This window comes from Babylonia areolata, chromosome 19, assembly GCF_041734735.1.
Source record: "Babylonia areolata isolate BAREFJ2019XMU chromosome 19, ASM4173473v1, whole genome shotgun sequence".
In the NCBI taxonomy this organism is placed as follows: domain Eukaryota; kingdom Metazoa; phylum Mollusca; class Gastropoda; order Neogastropoda; family Buccinidae; genus Babylonia; species Babylonia areolata.
Genome location: NC_134894.1, coordinates 2,880,702 through 2,900,351, shown reverse-complemented (window position 1 = coordinate 2,900,351; position 19,650 = coordinate 2,880,702). Strand labels below are relative to the sequence as shown.

Genomic DNA, 19,650 nt, shown 5'->3' with positions numbered 1-19,650 from the left:
CCTGGCATTTCGGCGGAGTTTGTGTGTGTGTGTGTGTGTGTGTGAATTCGTGTGCTTTCATTGGTGTGGGGTCTGATTTCTGTATATTTGTTTATGAGTTCGAGATTTGGGCCTTTGTGTCCGTGAACCACGGTCGGAGTCAGACAGGGATGTCTACTCTCTCCCACTCTCTCCAACCTCTTTCTTGAAAGGATCATGACTGACGCCCTGGAAGATCATGTGGGAACTGTCAGCATTGGAGGCAGAGTCATCACCAACCTGCGCTTTGCCGATGACATTGATGGCCTGGCAGGAGAAGAGAAAGAACTCGAAGAACTCGTGCACAAACTTGACAAGACATCAGCCTACGGCATGGAGATCAGTGCCGAGAAGACCAAGGTTATGACCAACAACAGCCAAGGCGTAACGTCCAACTTGCACGTAAACGGTGAAAAACTGGAAGAAGTCTCCTCCTTCAAATACTTGGGTGCCATTGTGTCAGACGAGGGTTCGAAACCAGAGGTCCTGTCCAGAATCGCGCAGACTACTGCCGCACTGAGTCGATTGAAGACTATATGGAAGGACAAAAAGATCTCCCTCTCGTCCAAAATCAGACTAATGCGCTCCCTCATCTTCTCAATATTTCTATACGCTTGCGAATCCTGGACCCTCACTGCAGAACTCCAGAGAAGAATCCAGGCCCTGGAAATGAGATGCTTCCGCAAGATCCTGAACATTACATACAAAGACCACATCACAAATGAGGAAGTGAAAAGACGAGTCCAAAACGCCATTGGCCCATTCAAAGACCTGCTAACCACAGTGAAGGAACGCAAGCTCCGCTGGTATGGACACGTCACACGATCAGACGGCCTAGCCAAGACCATCCTGCAGGGTACCGTACAAGGAAGGAGGAAGAGAGGCAGACAGAGAAAGCGGTGGGAGGACAACATCAAAGAGTGGACGGGCCTGCCATTTGCCACAACTCAAAGGGCCGCTGAGGACCGAGGCAGGTGGCGCGAGCTGACCAGGCAGTCATCCATGGTGCCCCAACGACCCACCCACGGGTCAAGGGATAGATGAGATGAGATGAGTCCGTGAATCTGCAAATTGTTGCATATGTAGGGTGTGTGTCTGTGTCTATGTGTCTGCGTGTTTGTGTGCATTTGCACACTTGTCATTGTGTACGCATAAGTACATGCACGCAGGTTCGCAAAGCGTGGCCCATTTTATGTTATTTATTTATTTTGTTTGTTTGTTTATATTCCAATTATTTGCCTTCTACGTATTTCCTTTTCACTACATTCTAATTATTTACTTATTTGTTCATTTTGTCTTATTATTTCTTTTTATTGTTTTACACAAACCTTGGCTGGCATCTCAAGGCCGGATCAGCGAGATGGGTTTGTGTCATGGTCAGGCATCAGCTGCTTTTTATTATTTTCTTTTTTTTGTTTTTAGCAGCAGATGCGGTGAAGCGAAATAGATCTGTCAACATGCTTTGATACCTTTTTGAAGTTGAAACTGACATTAACTGTGCATGGATTTATGACAGTTTGGATACAACAGGGAATTGGAAGTGAGGGATGTACTTTGAAATTCAAAGACGGAGTTATAACATCGTACAAAAAACAACAAAAAACCTTCCACCGTTAGATAGAAAACACTAAAACATAAATTTCATTGCATTAAAATATCTTTCACAGAGAAGATAATATTTCAGCCATAACCAAAAACTGACACAGATTAAGCATCGTCAGATTTAGGTTGAGAAAATCAGGAATAAATGCTCATATACTGAAGCCATAGATACTGGATCTGATGTAGAATTGTTCAGTCACTGGTCGTGCAGAAGTGTGGTTGTCATGAAAGCAACATGAACCTTTCCCTGATCCTGATTTCAAATCGATGATTTCATTCTGCTGGGAGAGCATGGCAAACACCGCTTGCTTCAGGCAATTTCCCAACTGATTGCATGTGTTGGTCTGCTAACATTCCATCCCTCCATCTCTTCCACTCTCACTCTAATGGCAGGAGCTGATAGTGGTAAAATATTCAAGCAATTTTTCAACAAAAGCAAACAGGCAGGCTGCGTCTGATGTAGTGTTCAGTATACATCAGCAGCTGCCGCCATCATTTTATCTCAGAGTGAGGACGTACACGGAAGACCGAAGTCACCCAGAGGAAAGCTGTAAGCTGCATGTGAAACGACAGTAGTGCCAATTTGATTCCCTTTCTTCACCAACCTGTTTAGTCTCTGCAACACCACTCGTTTTCTTCCCAGAGTCCAGAAAAAAACTTGAAATATAAAAAAATGAAATCATCACTGACGGTCTTTCTCTTGGCGCTGATCACGGACATGTGCCTGAGTCAGTCAGCCCTGAACGTCAGCAAGCTCCATGATGATCTGCTGACCCTGAGCCCCCATGTCCGTCCTGAGAAAGACCTCACACGGCCCACTGTGGTCAACGTCTCCTTCCACCTCATGTCCATCGTCAGTCTGGACATTGTCGGCCAGAAACTGGTCAGCAACGGCTGGATGAGGGTGACTTGGCAGAACGACTACCTGACGTGGAACCCGACAGACTATGGGGGAATCAAAACCATCATTCCTCCAGGTGATCGACTGTGGAGACCTCAACTGACAGTGGAGAACACATTGAAAGAACGCAAACCTGTCGGTGAACAGTATGTTATCATGGATGTTTACAATAGTGGCTTGGTTGCATGGTATCCCGCAGAACGTTTTGAAACCATATGTAACGTAAGCGTCACCTTTTTCCCTTTCGACATCCAGCGATGCACGTGGCAGCTGTTCAGCTGGGGGGACAATGTGGAGACAGTGATTCTGCAGGCTGTCAACCACTACATTGACCTGGAGTTGTACCAGGAAAACGGACAGTGGAACCTGATAGCTTCCAATGTTTGGATGGAGAGGAAAGGACTGTATCCAGTTCCGTTCTCATCCCTGACCTATGAAGCTACACTTCGCAGAAGACCTACACTATTGGTTCTGACAGTACTGCTGCCAATGACCATGCTGTCTGTTGTCAACGTGTATGTGTTCACAGTTCCTTCTGAATCAGGTAGGTCCTTTGTACCTTTGAAAGTAATGTGTTTCATAAAAAAAATGATACTTTCATTTTGTCTAAAATGTCTCTTTTGAGTTGTGCCTACCCCAATAAGAAACATATTTTGATCAAAGATCAAAACACCCAAGAATTTATGTGTGGCACTACTGTCATACTATGTCCGTTTTCTGTACGAGCAGCAGCTAACGATGATCTGCTCACCTGTCAAATGACGTACTAGTCCATACAATTCGCTTTCAGGTTTGTGATATAACTAGTGCCCCATGATTCTAATCCAAGAGAGGGGAGCAGACAGGGATATAGGATCGACTGATGATGCACACACTCACTTGCTCTCCTCACACCAATAGCAGGGCCACATGGAGTGGTTTTTATAGTGTTTACTTTACAATACAGCACACACACTAAGCAGTTCACCCTACTTAGCAAAAGCAACACACACTAAGGCAGCACACACTGCCAACTTCAAGTACTTCCTACAAGCAGCACACAGTAAAAAGTTCACCCTACACCTAAAGCAGCATCTACAAGCAGCATCTACAAGCAGCACACCTGGAACACAAACGCAAAACCAAAACCCAATACCCTCAGCACCTTTCATCACATGTCCACCAGTATGCACTCCTCTCACACATAGATCTATGTGAGGTAATACAAACTTCATCAAGCTTTCCTGCCACCAACAGTGACATACCATACTGTGCACCATACCTGTGACTGACCAGTTTCAGTTTCAGTAGCTCAAGGAGGCGTCACTGCGTTCGGACAAATCCATATACGCTACACCACATCTGCCAAGCAGATGCCTGACCAGCAGCGTAACCCAACGCGCTTAGTCAGGCCTTGAGGAAAAAAAAAGGTGAATAAATGATAGATAAGCTTACACAAATAAATAAATAAATAATAAATAATAACTATAATGTAAAAAAAAAAAAAAAAAAAAAAAAAAGGAAATAGATGTAAAACATGAAGACACACATTCACATATACACCCACACATGCATAACAGATATGCACCGAACATGCAGTTTCACAGATATGAAAGCACAGTCAAATACATATAAACGTACATGAGCTCCAACACACACACACACACCACACACATTACCCTGCACCTCCTCTACCCCCCTCCTCCACACACTCGTTTCTAGTCTACGTATCACAGCTTCCACGGCACACACACACACACACACACACACACACACACACACAGATGAACACTTACTTGTACAAGCGCACACACATATGCCCATATCTCCACACACATATGTACAAAGATATATATATATATATACGTTCCAGTATCCTGTTGCTCCCACAGTGTAGGAATGCATACACTCACATACCTCATCCTCTACCCCACCTTCCCCCCACCCCCACCTCCCCCTTACACACACACACACACACACACACACACGTGCACAGAACTCTACTGACACTTGTGTACACTTACACTCTCGCGCATGCACAAACGCACTCAAAAATACAGACCCACACATGCACACAAACACACACATACACACACGCACAGAGGCTGCCACTGATTGGCCGCAAGAGGGATGGGAAAAGATCTCTGATGCCACTAGTGACTGACCAATACAACCCAGAGTGTTCAATTCATATTACCCATCATACAATAAAACTGTGTGTTACCATGACCAAACAATCTCCTCTTTGCCTTCATACAGTGTCCCACTGACACAAGTACATGTAAGGAAATTATTACTTCCAACATATCTCTGGTAAATATCTATGTGCAACAACATAGCACTGACCCTCAGTGCTCTCCTTGTTAATCAACTCATTAACCACATTGCAGTGTGCTTTCCCACTTTGTCTGAACAAAGTAAACCACTGACACATAGCACAACTACACATGTTATCACAACTACCAACAAATCAGACATGTGTTCCACAACACTTTCTGTTACCCCCATGTGCACACACACATGAAAAACCCTCAACACTCACTGTCAGTGTGTTAGCATATAGATCTGTTCAGTTCACACTGAACCAACACCACCTACTATATACAAAACAAGTAAGTAAGACATCAAAAATACAGAACAAGATATCTGTAACAAAATAGAAGAGGGGGAGGGGGGACTCAAAAGATATAGGCCAGTACTTCCCTCCACACATTAACCCCTTTTCTTTCCACCAGCCACAAGATCAACTTAAAGTGGCTTTTCACTGACACAAAACATTGTTCCCAACAAAACTAAGACATCAAAATAGCAAAACCATTACAAGTCATGTACTCACAGCCCAACAAGGATTTCCTTGCACCTCACATCACCGTTCAGTCCGTCAGCCTGTGTCAGTGTTCATTTCTTCTGGGAGACTGCTAAGAACTGGCTGTGCTGACTGGTTTTATTCCCTTCCCACAACATACTGTGCATACTAATACAAGCTACAACACTCACTCTCCCAACTAGTTGAACTGAAATAACCAATCTTTGCTTCTCCTAGTGACGCAATGTGAATGACTGACAGATTCACTGCTTAATCCCAATTCGTCCAGTTCAACAGATTGATCTGATTCGCTACAATTCAGCCCACTTGTTTCCACCCACATTTTGTGATAAGTTCACTCGTTTATGTCACAAAGAGATTGGGGACACAGGACAATACAACTCTCAGCATGTTAGCCAGCATGATCAAAGTTCACATTTGCATAAATTCTCCCTAGCTTACGTTCCGAAGTCCCGCCATCCACCTCAGCTGTGTTTGTGAAAGGGGAGATGGGGAACGACTTGAAAGACAGGCCGCCACATGGAACGTTCTGACATGCTGACACTCGTCTGTTTCGAACACGCCGACATCAAGTTCAGCACGGGGATTGCGACAGACATCACATAACTGCATGTGTTTCAACGACTGGGCTGGGTGATGTGGACTTGCTGACCAAAGACAGCCAACTAGGCAGTGGGGGTGCGGGAGGGTGGAAGGAGGGAGGGTGGTGCTGTGACGGCGCGACCTCAAAGACTTCACTTTGGATGGAGCGGGAAGGGAGATAAGAAAGGGTGGGGTGGGGGGGAATGGGGGGGTGGGGGGGGGGGGAGGGAAAGGGAGGGAAGGGGGAGAGTGTGGGTGGTGGGGGTGACACTGCTGGCACACTATAACACCTGGACTCATTACTTTGTATTGCAGGGGAACGGTTGGCGTATGCCATGACGTCCTTCATGTCCTTTGGGGTGTACATGAGCTACATCGTGCATCTTGTTCCCTCCTCCCCACACACCGTGTCTATCCTGGCCATCATTCTGGCCTGTCAGCTGATTGGTTCTGGTCTCTACGTCTTGCTCTGCATCCTGTCCCTGCAACTCTTCCACCGAGACCCCCACAACCACCCCGTCCCTCCCTCCCTCCAGACCCTGACCATTGGCCTGGAGTTACTGCTCTGCCTGGACCCACCACCCCAGCCCCGCCACGTCGTCCACACGGAGGTGGAAGAGGTCTCCTCAGACAGCCCAGGTGATCACCAGGGAACAGAGGTGAAAGGCAGCCGACTTCAAGGGCTGCTGACCAGGTGTGCCAGGAAGAGGAAGGTGAGAGGGGAAGAGTACACCCAGGACATGACCTGGCAGAGAGTCAGCCGGTCTCTGGACAAACTGCTCTTCCGCTTCTTCTTCAGTGTGTTACTGATCACTGGTCTGAGTGTCATCTCCGTCATGGCCTGTTACTACTACGGTTTGTTCTAACACGTTCATTCTGAGTTTGAGTAGACTGAAACCAAGGAACTTCTGTGTCTTAAAATATTCATTTAAAAGTTTACTGAGAAACTAGATGTATAGGAGATATTATCAATGAATCAGGCACATAAAATTCAACTCGCAAACTACAAATAAAAACTGAGTATAGCATGTATAGAGGAAGTGCAGAATAAACAACAACAACAGATGTTTATATGATATCAGAAATCTAGTATGTCTGTTCAAACATTTCAGTTGACAATGACAGCTCAAGAACGAAGAAAAAAAGAAGAAGAATAACTGTGGGATTTTTTCTAACATGTATTTGCAGATACATTTTTTTTAATATACTTTTTTAAAAACGAAATTGAAAGGTATCAGATCATTTTGCATGTATGTCTGTAACCGCAAGCACTTTGTGATACATCAACACATGCATTTTTCATTTTGTTGTAGTTTACTGCTAAACATTGATCCGCGCCTTGGGTCTTTCCACAGGTGAGGGATCTGCCTTTTCTTGAGATGTGGTGCAGTGTGCATGGAGCAGTCTACACGCCTTCATGTATTTTTTAATTTTAAATTTTTACTGTAAATCAGTATATAGATTTAATCTTAAGGCATTTAATACTGGCATAATTATCCGATTTGATGAAGAGTAACGAAGAGGAAAGTTGTCAATGTCACGCTTCGCCATATCCTGAGTGTGAGACTGCCCTGAGCTGACATACTTTCAGGAAGCCGCCAGGTAGGCAGGCAACGCGCTCGGCCCGCCTCCCACGTGTGGAGCAACTCCATCAGTGAGTTGTGTTTCGGTTTTAGCTTGTGCATGTATCTGTCTGGCACCCCATTGTCAACTGCTGTGAGAGTCACCTTCCACCAGGTGTTTGGGGGATTGATCTCCCCATGTCTTCTGCTGTGGTGAAACAGCATGTTGTCGTCGTTTGTCGGCGGGCGTTACAACGGCTGGAACACCAGTTCCAGGTTGTCGCGGGAAGTTTGTTTATTTGGTTGTATTCTTCTTTCCATATGCCTGTGTTTTCATTTTTCCCCAGTGAGCGTGTCTCAGTGCGTGAATTACCCCTTTCCCTCAGTCTACATTCCTACCCCTTTTGCCCCAACTTCAGAGTGCGTGAGTTCCTCGGTGACGCTTAGAACGTTCAGGAAGAGGACACTTCAACAGCTGCCAAGGTGTAGCCAAGGTTGTCTGAGGAATCAGACCAGAGACTCGGAACGGCTGTGTTGTGGTTATTGTTGTTGCGTGTGTGTTGGTGGGCGTTTATTGCTTTCACATTGAACTTAAGTAGTGCAACCAAACTGAAAACATTCAGACAATATAGATATAACACTTTAGCATTTGAATGCACTGATCTATGATAATCACAAAGACAATCGAATGGAAATCAAATACCAAACAATTCCAGAAATGGTTCCCTTTCCATTAGTTTTCTAAAATAGACAAACTTAGTCATCCAATTTGCAAGAAAAATACAAAATGTTTGATAAATAATGAACAAAAACATATGAATAATAATAGCAATAATAGGACCTAACAGTAATACTAAAGATATCCTCACCTCATCAGTGTGACAAAAGGCCAAAAATTGAAACACTAGGACCCGTCCGTCACAACCGATTCTCACGCTTTGGCTTACAGTTGTTGTGACGGGATCAGTTGAGCTATCCAGAACTCGACTCACTGATATTGAGTAAAATTATATTTACAAATAACACGCAATTGCTTCCCCTAGCATCACCAGCAACAATGCACACATGCAATTTCAACCACACAATCATTCAAAGTGCCACAAAAATAAGTGCTATTACATTTAGCCCAATATTCGTTTGAGGAGACACCTCCTTTGTCTAAGGAAAGACAAGGAACCAGACTCTGTGACTCGAGTCAGAAATTATTTGGCCGTGTGTGGCTTGGACGGTTCTGATGCTCCAAATGAGCCTGGACAAAATGGAACATTAAAGTTAGCACTTGTTTGGATGTGCTACCAGAATGTTTGTATTTCTGATTTAACTGTCATTTTTGATCATTTGAAGTGCTTAGATGGCGTGTGTGCTGTGAATTTATAAAACCTATTTGTGGGATTCTTGTGTCAGAAGTCCCTCAGGGCTGAGCCTTCATTATGAAAATATGAGAGGTATAAAGTTATTGTAACTGCTGTTGACAGTACTGGAGATTGAAGTTGTGTACAACGCACGTAGGGTGCACGTTGTAGCGGTCTTAGAGGGTGTGTGGCCCAATGCGGCGTGAGCAGGCCCTTAGAAGCTGCTAGCTGTCACTCCAGGTGGGCTTGGCGTGCTGGTTTTGTTCTATTGACGTGGTATTCGAAACGACATAATCGAGATATGTCAAGAAAACATTGTTTAGATGGCGTTATTATCTCAAATTCAATAATTATAATCATCGCGTAAAAACAACAACAACAAACCAACAGAAAATAAACATAGCTTAATTATCAAACTTGGTCGAGTGACGTCAGATACGTCGTAGCATTGGGGTTAAGACTTGTTTCCGAATAGAACATCCTTGGTTCGATGCATGCCTGTTGTGTGTGTTGTGTGGGCTTTTTTGTTTTTTTGTTTGTTTTTTTGTTTTGTCAAAGCTTAATATTGAATACAGGACCCATTTTAACGATTTAAAATTTTTTTTCTCCCTCATGTTTCCTATACTGGATACATCTTGAAGGCCTTGCCTCTCTTGTTTTTTCTTTCTTGTTTGTTTGTTTGACCACCATCTGTGTCATTCGACGGAATTCAGATCGAGAAAACCGAATGCTTACGCTACCTAGGAATACAGTTCGACAGGATGCTGACCTTCAGAAAACATTCGCAAAATACTGTTCTCAATGCAAAAAGGGTTTTCCAGTTTTAAAAGTAACGGCAACCAAAGGTATTGAACAACGCCACCTCTTTCTGCTATATCAATCACTTATTCTCAGTGTGGTCAACTACGGACTTGGGTAAACAACACCGTCTCAAAGCAGCCTCCTAAAATTAGAGTTCAAAATGAAGCTATGACACTGATCCTTGGAACAACAAAAGACACGCCCACGGAAACCATGCGATACCTGCTTGACTTTCCTTCAGTGCTGGCCAGAAACAAGTTAGAACAGGTTAAGACCTACTTCAGAGCATTAGAAAACCCTCAAAACCCACTGCATGATGAAGTCAAGGAACCAAAGGCAGCCGTCTAGGACAAGGAAGATCATGGATGGGGCAAGCAGTAGACACAATCCAGCTAGAATGCCGACTACAAGACCTGAAAGAACAAAAGAATGGGAGAAAAACCCCGAAAACCTCAACCATCTATTCAACACAGCCATTTCACCCACTCTAGGAAGACATTGTCGGGAATGGCCAGAGGGTAAAACTGATGCAGAAGTGAAACTACTCATAGAAGAAAACAGTAAAGAAGAGGACATCATCATCTACACAGATGGCTCAGTCACCAAAGACCAGTCCGGTTGGGGATTCACTGCGAAACAAAATCGAAAAACAATTAGGAAAGAGAATGCTGCCTACAAAGGCACAACCTCCAGCCTAACGATGGAAGTTGAAGCCCTTCAGTGGCTATGATCTATCCATATGCCTGGATACCAACATGCCATGATTCTAACGGACTCAGTAGACCTCATACAGAAAATTGAAAACGGAATGGGAAGCCCAGAGTGGCATGAGGCAATGCAACTTTCAGATTAAAAAACTTACATGGTCATATATACTGCCCGAGACATGCAGGTGTTAAGGGAAATGGGCGAGCTGACAGACTTGCTGGAAACGCAACAACGAGCGTTCTACATCTAGGAAAATCGGAAATCCTCAGAAAAGTCAAAGAATACCAAAAAGAACAGGTACAAGGCCATCACACCATTGATCGCCTCAGAGAAATAAAGGTAGAGAGAGGGAGCGGCCGTAAGTCAAGCATGAAAGGTAGAGCACGATACTTTGCAAATCAAACGAATATTGGCATCATTCCCAAACCAACATTGAACAAATTTCTTCAAAACGGAACAGTCTTTGTGGGCTTTTTTGAATACAAAAGACTGAGCAACACGCTAGACGCCACGTTCCTGGCATCAGAGATCAATTCCCACATCTCTTTCGGCCAATCAGTGTCAGCCTCTGTGTGTGTATATATATATATATATATATATATATATGTGTGTGTGTGTGTGTGTGTGTGTGTGTGTGTGTGTGTGTATGTATATATATATATATATATATATATGATATGTGTGTGTGTGTGAAGGATGAGGTATGTGTGTGTAAGCATGTCTGTACTGTTGGACTAACGGAATATTGGAACGTGCAGGTGTGCATATATATATATATATATATATTGGGGGGGGGGGGGGGATATGGGTGTATGTGTGTGTGATTATGTAAGTGTGTGTGCCGTGGAAGCTGCGATACGTTGCCTAGGAATGAGTGTAGGGAGGGTGTGTGTGTGTGTGTGTGTGTGTGTCGGGGCTCGTTTACGTTTATGTGTATTTGTTTGCGCTTTCATATCTGTGAAAATGCATGTTTGTTGCATATCTGTTAATGTATGTGTGTGTGTATGCGTGTCTGCATGTTTTACATTTGCTTATTTATCATCATTATTGTCTTTTTATTTTATTTTCATTTATCACTATTATTATTATTACTGTTTTTATCATCATCACTATTATCATTATTGCCATTATTATCAGTATTCTTTTTTCTTCTTTTTTTTTCTCAAGGCCTGACTAAGCGCGTTGGGTTACGCTGCTAGGCAGGCATCTGTTTGGCAGATGTGGTGTAGCGTATATGGATTTGACCGAACGCAGTGACGCCTCCTTGAGCTACTGATACTGATACTGTTTGTTTACGGAAAGAGCAGCTGTGAAATTTGTGAATGTGACAAGATGGCTGTACATTCACGAAGCTAGTAAAACTGTACCAAAATTAAGTACAATTACAGTTCTGTCTCCAGAAATGTTATCGGTTTGTCTTTTTAGATGTCATGTGCACCGCCATTCCGAAGAGCGTGGTCCCTCTTGCAGTTCTCATTCTTTCCTCAAATCCCTTCAGTTCGCATAAAATACTCTTTCAATGTTTTTGGTGCGCGGTGGTGCAACGGATCAGACTTTCATCGTTACGACGTTAGCATTTTTGTTTTGTTGAGAAAACTAAGTATCCTTTTTTTTTTTTAAATTTTCAGTTCTTCACCGATCCAACTTGCCTGTCATGTGATTGGGCTACATGTTCATCATTAAAGGAAACAGACCTGACCCAGATTTGTTGTGTGGTGTGCATGGTTGGTGGTTGCTGGTGACACTTTCCACATGACCATCTGTTTGTGGGGACTTGAGGCAGAAAATTATCCCCAGATTGAGTGAAAAACCAGTTAAACACATATACTGATGGAAATACTGCTTCTGATGTGCACGGAAATTGCAGTTGATAGGTTCCTAACTTTAGAATACTTAAGATGTGAAAGTATCGAAACTTTGTTTGCGTTATTTGTTTAACGCCAAGTTGTGGTGTGTTAATGAAGCAGTGGACATTTGAATGTAAACCGTATTTCCGTGGTGTGCAGACAGACAATATGAAAAGTGTAGACTGTGAGATTGATCCAGTGTCCTGTCACCATTCCAGTGATAATTACACCGCTGCAGGGCCGTGTCCATTACTGTTCATACCCGCAACGTGCAGTGCTTGTCTGCACGAAGAAACCTTCCAGTGTTAAACGTATATATTTTTGAACCCCCCCCCCCCCCCCCCCTCCCAGTTTCTCTCTTTCTCTCTAACATTTTTTATTTGCAGTAACCTGGCATTTCGGCGGCGTTTGTGTGTGTGTGTGTGAATTCGTGTGCTTTCATTGGTGTGGGGTCTGATTTCTGTATATTTGTTTATGAGTTCGAGATTTGGGCCTTTGTGTCCGTGAATCTGCAAATTGTTGCATATGTAGGGTGAGTGTCTGTGTCTATGTGTATGCGTGTTTGTGTGCATTTGCACACTTGTCATTGTGTACGCATAAGTACATGCACGCAGGTTCGCAAAGCGTGGCCCATTTTATGTTATTTATTTATTTATTTATTTTGTTTGTTTATATTCCAATTATTTGCCTTCTACGTATTTCCTTTTCAATACATTCTAATTATTTACTTATTTGTTCATTTTGTCTTATTATTTCTTTTTATTGTTTTACACAAACCTTGGCTGGCATCTCAAGGCCGGATCAGCGAGATGGGTTTGTGTCATGGTCAGGCATCAGCTGCTTTTTATTATTTTCTTTTTTTGTTTTTAGTAGCAGATGCGGTGAAGTGAAATAGATCTGTCAACATGTTTTGATACCTTTTTGAAGTTGAAACTGACATTAACTGTGCATGGATTTATGACAGTTTGGATACAACAGGGAACTGGAAGTGAGGGATGTACTTTGAAATTCAAAGACGGAGTTATAACATCGTACAAAAAACAACAAAAAACCTTGCACCGTTAGATAGAAAACACTAAAACATTAAGTTTCATTGCTTTAAAATATCTTTCACAGAGAAGATAATATTTCAGCCATAACCAAAAACTGACACAGATTTTTAAGCATCGTCAGATTTAGGTTGAGAAAAGCAGGAATAAATGCTCATATACTGAAGCCATAGATATTGGATCTGATGTAGAATTGTTCAGTCACTGGTCGTGCAGAAGTGTGGTTGTCATGAAAGCAGCATGAACCTTTCCCTGATCCTGATTTCAAATCGATGATTTCGTTCTGCTGGGAGAGCATGGCAAACACCGCTTGCTTCAGGCAATTTCCCAACTGATTGCATGTGTTGGTATGCTGACATTCCATCCCTCCATCTCTTCCACTCTCACTCTAATGGCAGGAACTGATAGCGGTAAAATATTCAAGCAATTTTTCAACTAAAGCAAACAGGCAGGCTGCGTCTGATGTAATGTTCAGTATACATCAGCAGCTGCCGCCATCATTTTATCTCAGAGTGAGGACGTACACGGAAGACCGAAGTCACCCAGAGGAAAGCTGTAAGCTGCATGTGAAACGACAGTAGTGCCAATTTGATTCCCTTTCTTCACCAACCTATTTAGTCTCTGCAACACCACTCGTTTTCTTCCCAGAAAAAACATGAAATATAAAAAAATGAAATCATCACTGACTGTCTTTCTCTTGGCGCTGATCACGGACATGTGCCTGAGTCAGTCAGCCCTGAACGTCAGCAAGCTCCATGATGATCTGCTGACCCTGAGCCCCCACGTCCGTCCTGAGAAAGACCTCACACGGCCCACTGTGGTCAATGTCTCCTTCCACCTCATGTCCATCGTCAATCTGGACATTGTCGGCCAGAAACTGGTCAGTAACGGCTGGATGAGGGTGACTTGGCAGAACGACTACCTGACGTGGAACCCCACAGACTATGGGGGAGTCAAAAGCATCATTCCTCCAGGTGATCGACTATGGAGACCTCAACTGACAGTGGAGAACACTTTGAAAGAACGCAAACCTGTCGGTGAACAGTATGTTATCATGGATGTTTACAACAGTGGCTTGGTTGCATGGTATCCCGCAGAACGTTTTGAAACTATATGTAACGTAAGCGTCACCTTTTTCCCTTTCGACATCCAGCGATGCACGTGGCAGCTGTTCAGCTGGGGGGACAATGTGGAGACAGTGATTCTGCAGGCTGTCAACCACTACATTGACCTGGAGTTGTACCAGGAAAACGGACAGTGGAACCTGATAGCTTCCAATGCTTGGATGGAGAGGAAAGGGCTGTATCCATCTCAGTTCTCATCCCTGACCTATGAAGCTACACTTCGCAGAAGACCTACACTATTGGTTCTGACAGTACTGCTGCCAATGACCATGCTGTCTGTTGTCAAGGTGTATGTGTTCACAGTTCCTTCTGAATCAGGTAGGTCCTTTGTACCTTTGAAAGTAATGTGTTTCATAAAAAATTGATACTTTCATTTTGTCTAAAATGTGTCTCTTTTGAGTTGTGCCTACCCAATAAGAAAGATATTTTGATCAAAGATCAAAACACCCAAGAATTTATGTGTGGCACTACTGTCATACTATGTCCGTTTTCTGTACGAGCAGCAGCTAACGATGATCTGCTCACTTGTCAAATGACGTACTAGTCCATACAGTTCACTTTCAGGTTTGTGATATAACTAGTGCCTCATGATTCTAATCCAAGAGAGGGGAGCAGACAGGGATATAGGATCGACTGATGATGCACACACTCACTTGCTCTCCTCACACCAATAGCAGGGCCACATGGAGTGGTTTTTATGGTGTTTATTTTACAATATAGCACACACACTAAGCAGTTCACCCTACTTAGCAAAAGCAACACACACTAAGGCAACACACACTGCCTACTTCAAGTACTTCCTACAAGCAGCACACAGTAAAAAAATTCACCCTTCACCTAAAGCAGCACCTACAAGCAGCACACCTGGAACACAAACACAAAACCAAAACCCTATACCCTCTCAGCACCTTTCATCACATGTCCACCAGTATGCACTCCTCTCACACATAGATCTATGTGAGATAATACAAACTTCATCAAGCATACCTGCCACCAACAGTGACATACCATACTGTGCACCATACCTGTGACTGACCAATACAACCCAGAGTGTTCAACTCATGTTACCCATCATACAATAAAACTGTGTGTTACCATGACCAAACAAATCTCCTCTTTGCCTTCATACAGTGTCCCACTGACACAAGTACATGTAAGGAAATTATTACTTCCAACATATCTCTGGTAAATATCTATGTGCAACAACATAGCACTGACCCTCAGTGCTCTCCTTGTTAATCAACTCATTAACCACATTGCAGTGTGCTTTCCCACTTTGTCTGAACAAAGTAAACCACTGACACATAGCACAACTACACATGGTAGTTGTACAATGTGCTTTCCCACTTTGTCTGAACAAAGTAAACCACTGACACATAGCACAACTACACATGTTATCACAACTACCAACAAATCAAACATGTGTTCCACAACACTTGCTGTTACCCCCTATGTGCACACACACATGAAAAACCCTCAACACTCACTGTCATTGTGTTAGCATATAGATCTGTTCAGTTCACACTGAACCTACACCACCTACTATATAAAAAACAAGTAATACATCAAAAATACAGAACAAGATATCTGTAACAAAATAAAAGAGGGGGAGGGAGGGGGGGCGTGACTCAAAACATATAGGCCAGTACTTCCATCCACACATTAACCCCTTTTCTTTCCACCAGCCACAAGATCAACTTAAAGTGGCTTTTCATTGACACAAAACATTCTTCCTAACAAAACTAAGACATCAAAATAACAAAACAATTACAAGTCATGTACTCACAGCCCAACAAGGATTTCCTTGCACCTCACATCACCATTCAGTCAGTCAGCCTGTGTCAGTGTTCATTTCTTCTGGGAGACTGCCAAGAACTGGCTGTGCTGACTGGTTTTATCCTTTCACACAACATACTGTGCATACTAATACAAGCTACAACACTCACTCCCCCAACTAGTTGAACTGAAATAACCAATCTTTGCTTGTCCCAGTGACGCTATGTGAATGACTGACAGATTCACTGCCTAATCCCAATTCGTCCAATTCAACAGATTGATCTGATTTGCTACTTGTTTCTACACACATTTTGTGACAAGTTCACTCGTTTACGTCACAAAGAGATTGGGGAGACAGGACAATACAACTCTCGGCATGTTCGCCCGCATGATCAAAGTTCACATTAGCATAAATTCTTCCTAGCTTACGTTCCGAAGTCCTGTCATCTACCTCAGCTGTGTTTGTGAAAGGGGAGATGGGGAAGGATTTGAAAGACAAGCTGCCACACGGGATGTTCTGACATGCCGACACTCGTCTGTTTTGAACACGCCGACATCAAGTTCAGCACGGGGACTGCGGCAGACATCACATAACCACACGTGTTTTAACAACTGGGCCGGGTGATGCGGACTTGCTGACCAAAGACAGCCGACTTGGGAGTGGGAGGGTGGAAGGAGGGAGGGTGGTGCTGTGTTGGCGCGACCTCAAAGACTTCACTGTGGATGGAGCGGGAAGGGAGATAAGAAAGGGTGGGGCTGGGGGGAATGGGGGGTGGGGGGGGGAAGGGAGGGAAGGGGGAGAGTGTGTGTGTGTGGGGGGGGGTGACACTGCTGGCACACTATAACACCTGGACTCATTACTTTGCATTGCAGGGGAACGGTTGGCGTATGCCATGACGTCCTTCATGTCCTTTGGGGTGAACATGAGCTACATGGTGGATCTCATTCCCTCCTCCCCACACACCGTGTCTATCCTGGCCATCATTCTGGCCTGTCAGCTGATTGGTTCTGGTCTCTACGTCTTGCTCTGCATCCTGTCCCTGCAACTCTTCCACCGAGACACCCACAACCACCCCGTCCCTCCCACCCTCCAGACCCTGACCATCGGCCTGGAGTTACTGCTCTGCCTGGACCCACCACCCCAGCCCCGCCACGTCGTCCACACGGAGGTGGAAGAGGTCTCCTCAGACAGCCCAGGTGATCCCCAGGGAACAGAGGTGAAAGGCAGCCGACTTCAAGGGCTGCTGACCAGGTGTGCCAGGAAGAGGAAGGTGAGAGAGGAAGAGTACACCCAGGACATGACCTGGCAGAGAGTCAGCCGGTCTCTGGACAAACTGCTCTTCCGCTTCTTCTTCAGCGTGTCACTGATCGCTGGTCTGAGTTTCATCTCCGTCATGGCCTGTTACTACTACGGTTTGTTCTAACACGTTCATTCTGAGTTTGAGTAGACTGAAACCAAGGAACTTCTGTGTCTTAAAATATTCATTTAAAAGTTTACTGAGAAATTAGATGTATAGGAGATATTATCAATGAATCAGGCACATAAAATTCTTCTTGCAGACCACAAATGAAATGGACAATAGCTTGTATACAGAAAGTACAGAATGAAAGAAACCAAAGATATTTAGAGGATATCAGAAGTCTGGTATGTCTGCTCTTTATCGAACATTTCGGCTGACAGTGACATTTGATATATATGTAAAAGGATAACCGTTTTTTTCTAACATGTATGTACAGGTACAATTTTTCGTTATTACTTTTTTTTAAACGAAATTGAAAGGTATTAGTCATTTTGCGTGCATAAGTGAGTAAGCACTTTGTGATATATCAACACGTGCATTTTTCATTTTGTTTTAGTTTACAGTATTGAACCCATTTACATTTGAACAGGAAATGTTTAGTGGAATTATGTAATTGCAAAAGAGACATTTCCTTACCTTTGATACCTTTAGTATTTAGCACTATTTCGGTATCAATATTCATGCACATCATTGGCCTGTTCATAGTCCTAATACAGTTACCATTGCCAATCAATATTCATACATCACTGGCCTGTTCATAGTCCTAATACAGTTACCATTGCCATGTAAACAGTTCCAACCCCCTTGTGCATTTAAAGGTAAGCTGCTAAACTTTGATTCTGCAGGTCAAGGATCTGCCTCTTCTTTTAAGAGGTGTGATGCAGTGTGTGTGTTGCAGTCTACACGTCTTCAGGCCTTTTGAAATTTAGATCATTACTATAAATCAATATATACCTTTATTCTTAAGGTTTTCATATAGGCATAATTATCTGATTTGATGAAGAGTGAAGAATGGAACATCATTTTCCCTTTACATTTTGAGGACTGGCTGGTATCAATCATAATTGTATCAATCAAAATAAAGCCAGGCTTTCTTGTTGTTTTTTTTAATGTTCAAACGAAAGTGGACACCTCTGATGTGGTCTTCGTTGCTTCTAAGTCAGATCCAGACATGTACTGATCCACTCTGTCGGTGTTGGCTGTGCTAATTGTGCAATGTTGTGTCTTCAGCTGACAGTTGCTATCGTGTTGTGGCTTCAGTCTCCACAGCTGGTCATCTATGGACTTTTGTTGAAGTGCAGTGGACTGATCAAATTGCACCTGGAGTTTTTCCTCTTAACCTTCAATTTCGCTAATGTAACATTTTGATTTTTAAAAATCATCTTCCATTTAATGCTTGATTAACCTTTGTAATTTACAATGGTATGATTCTGGTGATATCATATTCGTGGTAGGGGATCACTTGTATGCATTTTGTATATGTTACCACTTGTTTCCATTGTTTCAGGTGTGCTGTTAGACTGTGAATGCATGGGGAATTAAGACTTTTTGATCAAATGATGTGTACCTTTTTCTTCAGAAAGGAGGTAAAACAAAGAAGACTTTTGGGAAAGGGTGGGTTTTGCTGGGTTTTTACCTCAAGGGAAAGGGATGAATGGGCACACCCAACCTCCTTCTATCTGCATCCTTCCCTTATCCTTGAGCCCAATGTAGACAATGCATAAGTCAGTCAGAACAACAAAACGATCTTCACACTCCATGCTATCTCACAATCTCACATACACAGGTACAAGACGTACGGTCAACCCCTCGTTCTCTCCCAGGCAATCCACACAACCCCCCTGTCCATGTCACACAGCACAGTTAGCCCCTCGTTCTCTTCCAGGCAATCCACACAACTCCCCTGTCCATGTACACACAGCACAGGTTGATGCTGTCGTCCTCGGGAACACAGTGAATCTGGCCCACGGGAGGAGGGGGGGGGATGTCTCGACGCCCAAGGAGGAGCCAAGTGCCACCAGGAGAACGACCCCGTCGCTGGCTCCAGCGTTAAGTCCCTCTCCTCCACCTCTTACTTCAGGCAGGTGAGAGAGGCAAGGTGACAAGCTGACGACTGGCACCAACCTCCTGTCACTTCTGCATAAGACCCAAAATGTTGCTCCAGCAAGACTCATTGATTCAGCAGATATGGACAATCCGCATACTTGAGACAAACGTACTG

The 19,650-nt window shown here is 43.6% G+C and overlaps 2 protein-coding genes across 2 annotated transcripts; both read left to right on the top strand.

Moving 5' to 3' along the window:
* The first annotated feature begins 2,293 nt into the window (after positions 1-2,293).
* LOC143293973 (acetylcholine receptor subunit alpha-1-A-like) lies at positions 2,294-9,029 on the top strand. Its single transcript, XM_076605366.1, has 4 exons — positions 2,294-3,065; positions 6,225-6,764; positions 7,501-7,563; positions 8,947-9,029. The coding sequence occupies exons 1-4, from the start codon at positions 2,294-2,296 to the stop codon at positions 9,027-9,029; spliced, it is 1,458 nt and encodes a 485-aa protein (XP_076461481.1).
* A 4,914-nt stretch (positions 9,030-13,943) lies between these two features.
* LOC143293971 (neuronal acetylcholine receptor subunit non-alpha-2-like) lies at positions 13,944-17,552 on the top strand. The gene is made up of 2 exons (XM_076605365.1): positions 13,944-14,670; positions 17,002-17,552. Exons 1-2 carry the CDS (start codon positions 13,944-13,946, stop codon positions 17,550-17,552), a joined length of 1,278 nt encoding a protein of 425 aa, XP_076461480.1.
* The last annotated feature ends 2,098 nt before the right edge of the window (positions 17,553-19,650 follow it).

What these genes read in the sequence shown, in the direction of transcription:
- LOC143293973 (XM_076605366.1), top strand. Translation starts at nt 2,294, where the DNA reads ATGAAATCATCACTGACGGTCTTTCTCTTGGCGCTGATCACGGACATG. An exon ending in CACAGTTCCTTCTGAATCAG is followed by an intron (nt 3,066 to 6,224) that starts GTAGGTCCTTTG and finishes TTTGTATTGCAG; the next exon opens with GGGAACGGTTGGCGTATGCC. An exon ending in CATGGCCTGTTACTACTACG is followed by an intron (nt 6,765 to 7,500) that starts GTTTGTTCTAAC and finishes ACATACTTTCAG; the next exon opens with GAAGCCGCCAGGTAGGCAGG.
- LOC143293971 (XM_076605365.1), top strand. Translation starts at nt 13,944, where the DNA reads ATGTGCCTGAGTCAGTCAGCCCTGAACGTCAGCAAGCTCCATGATGAT. An exon ending in CACAGTTCCTTCTGAATCAG is followed by an intron (nt 14,671 to 17,001) that starts GTAGGTCCTTTG and finishes TTTGCATTGCAG; the next exon opens with GGGAACGGTTGGCGTATGCC.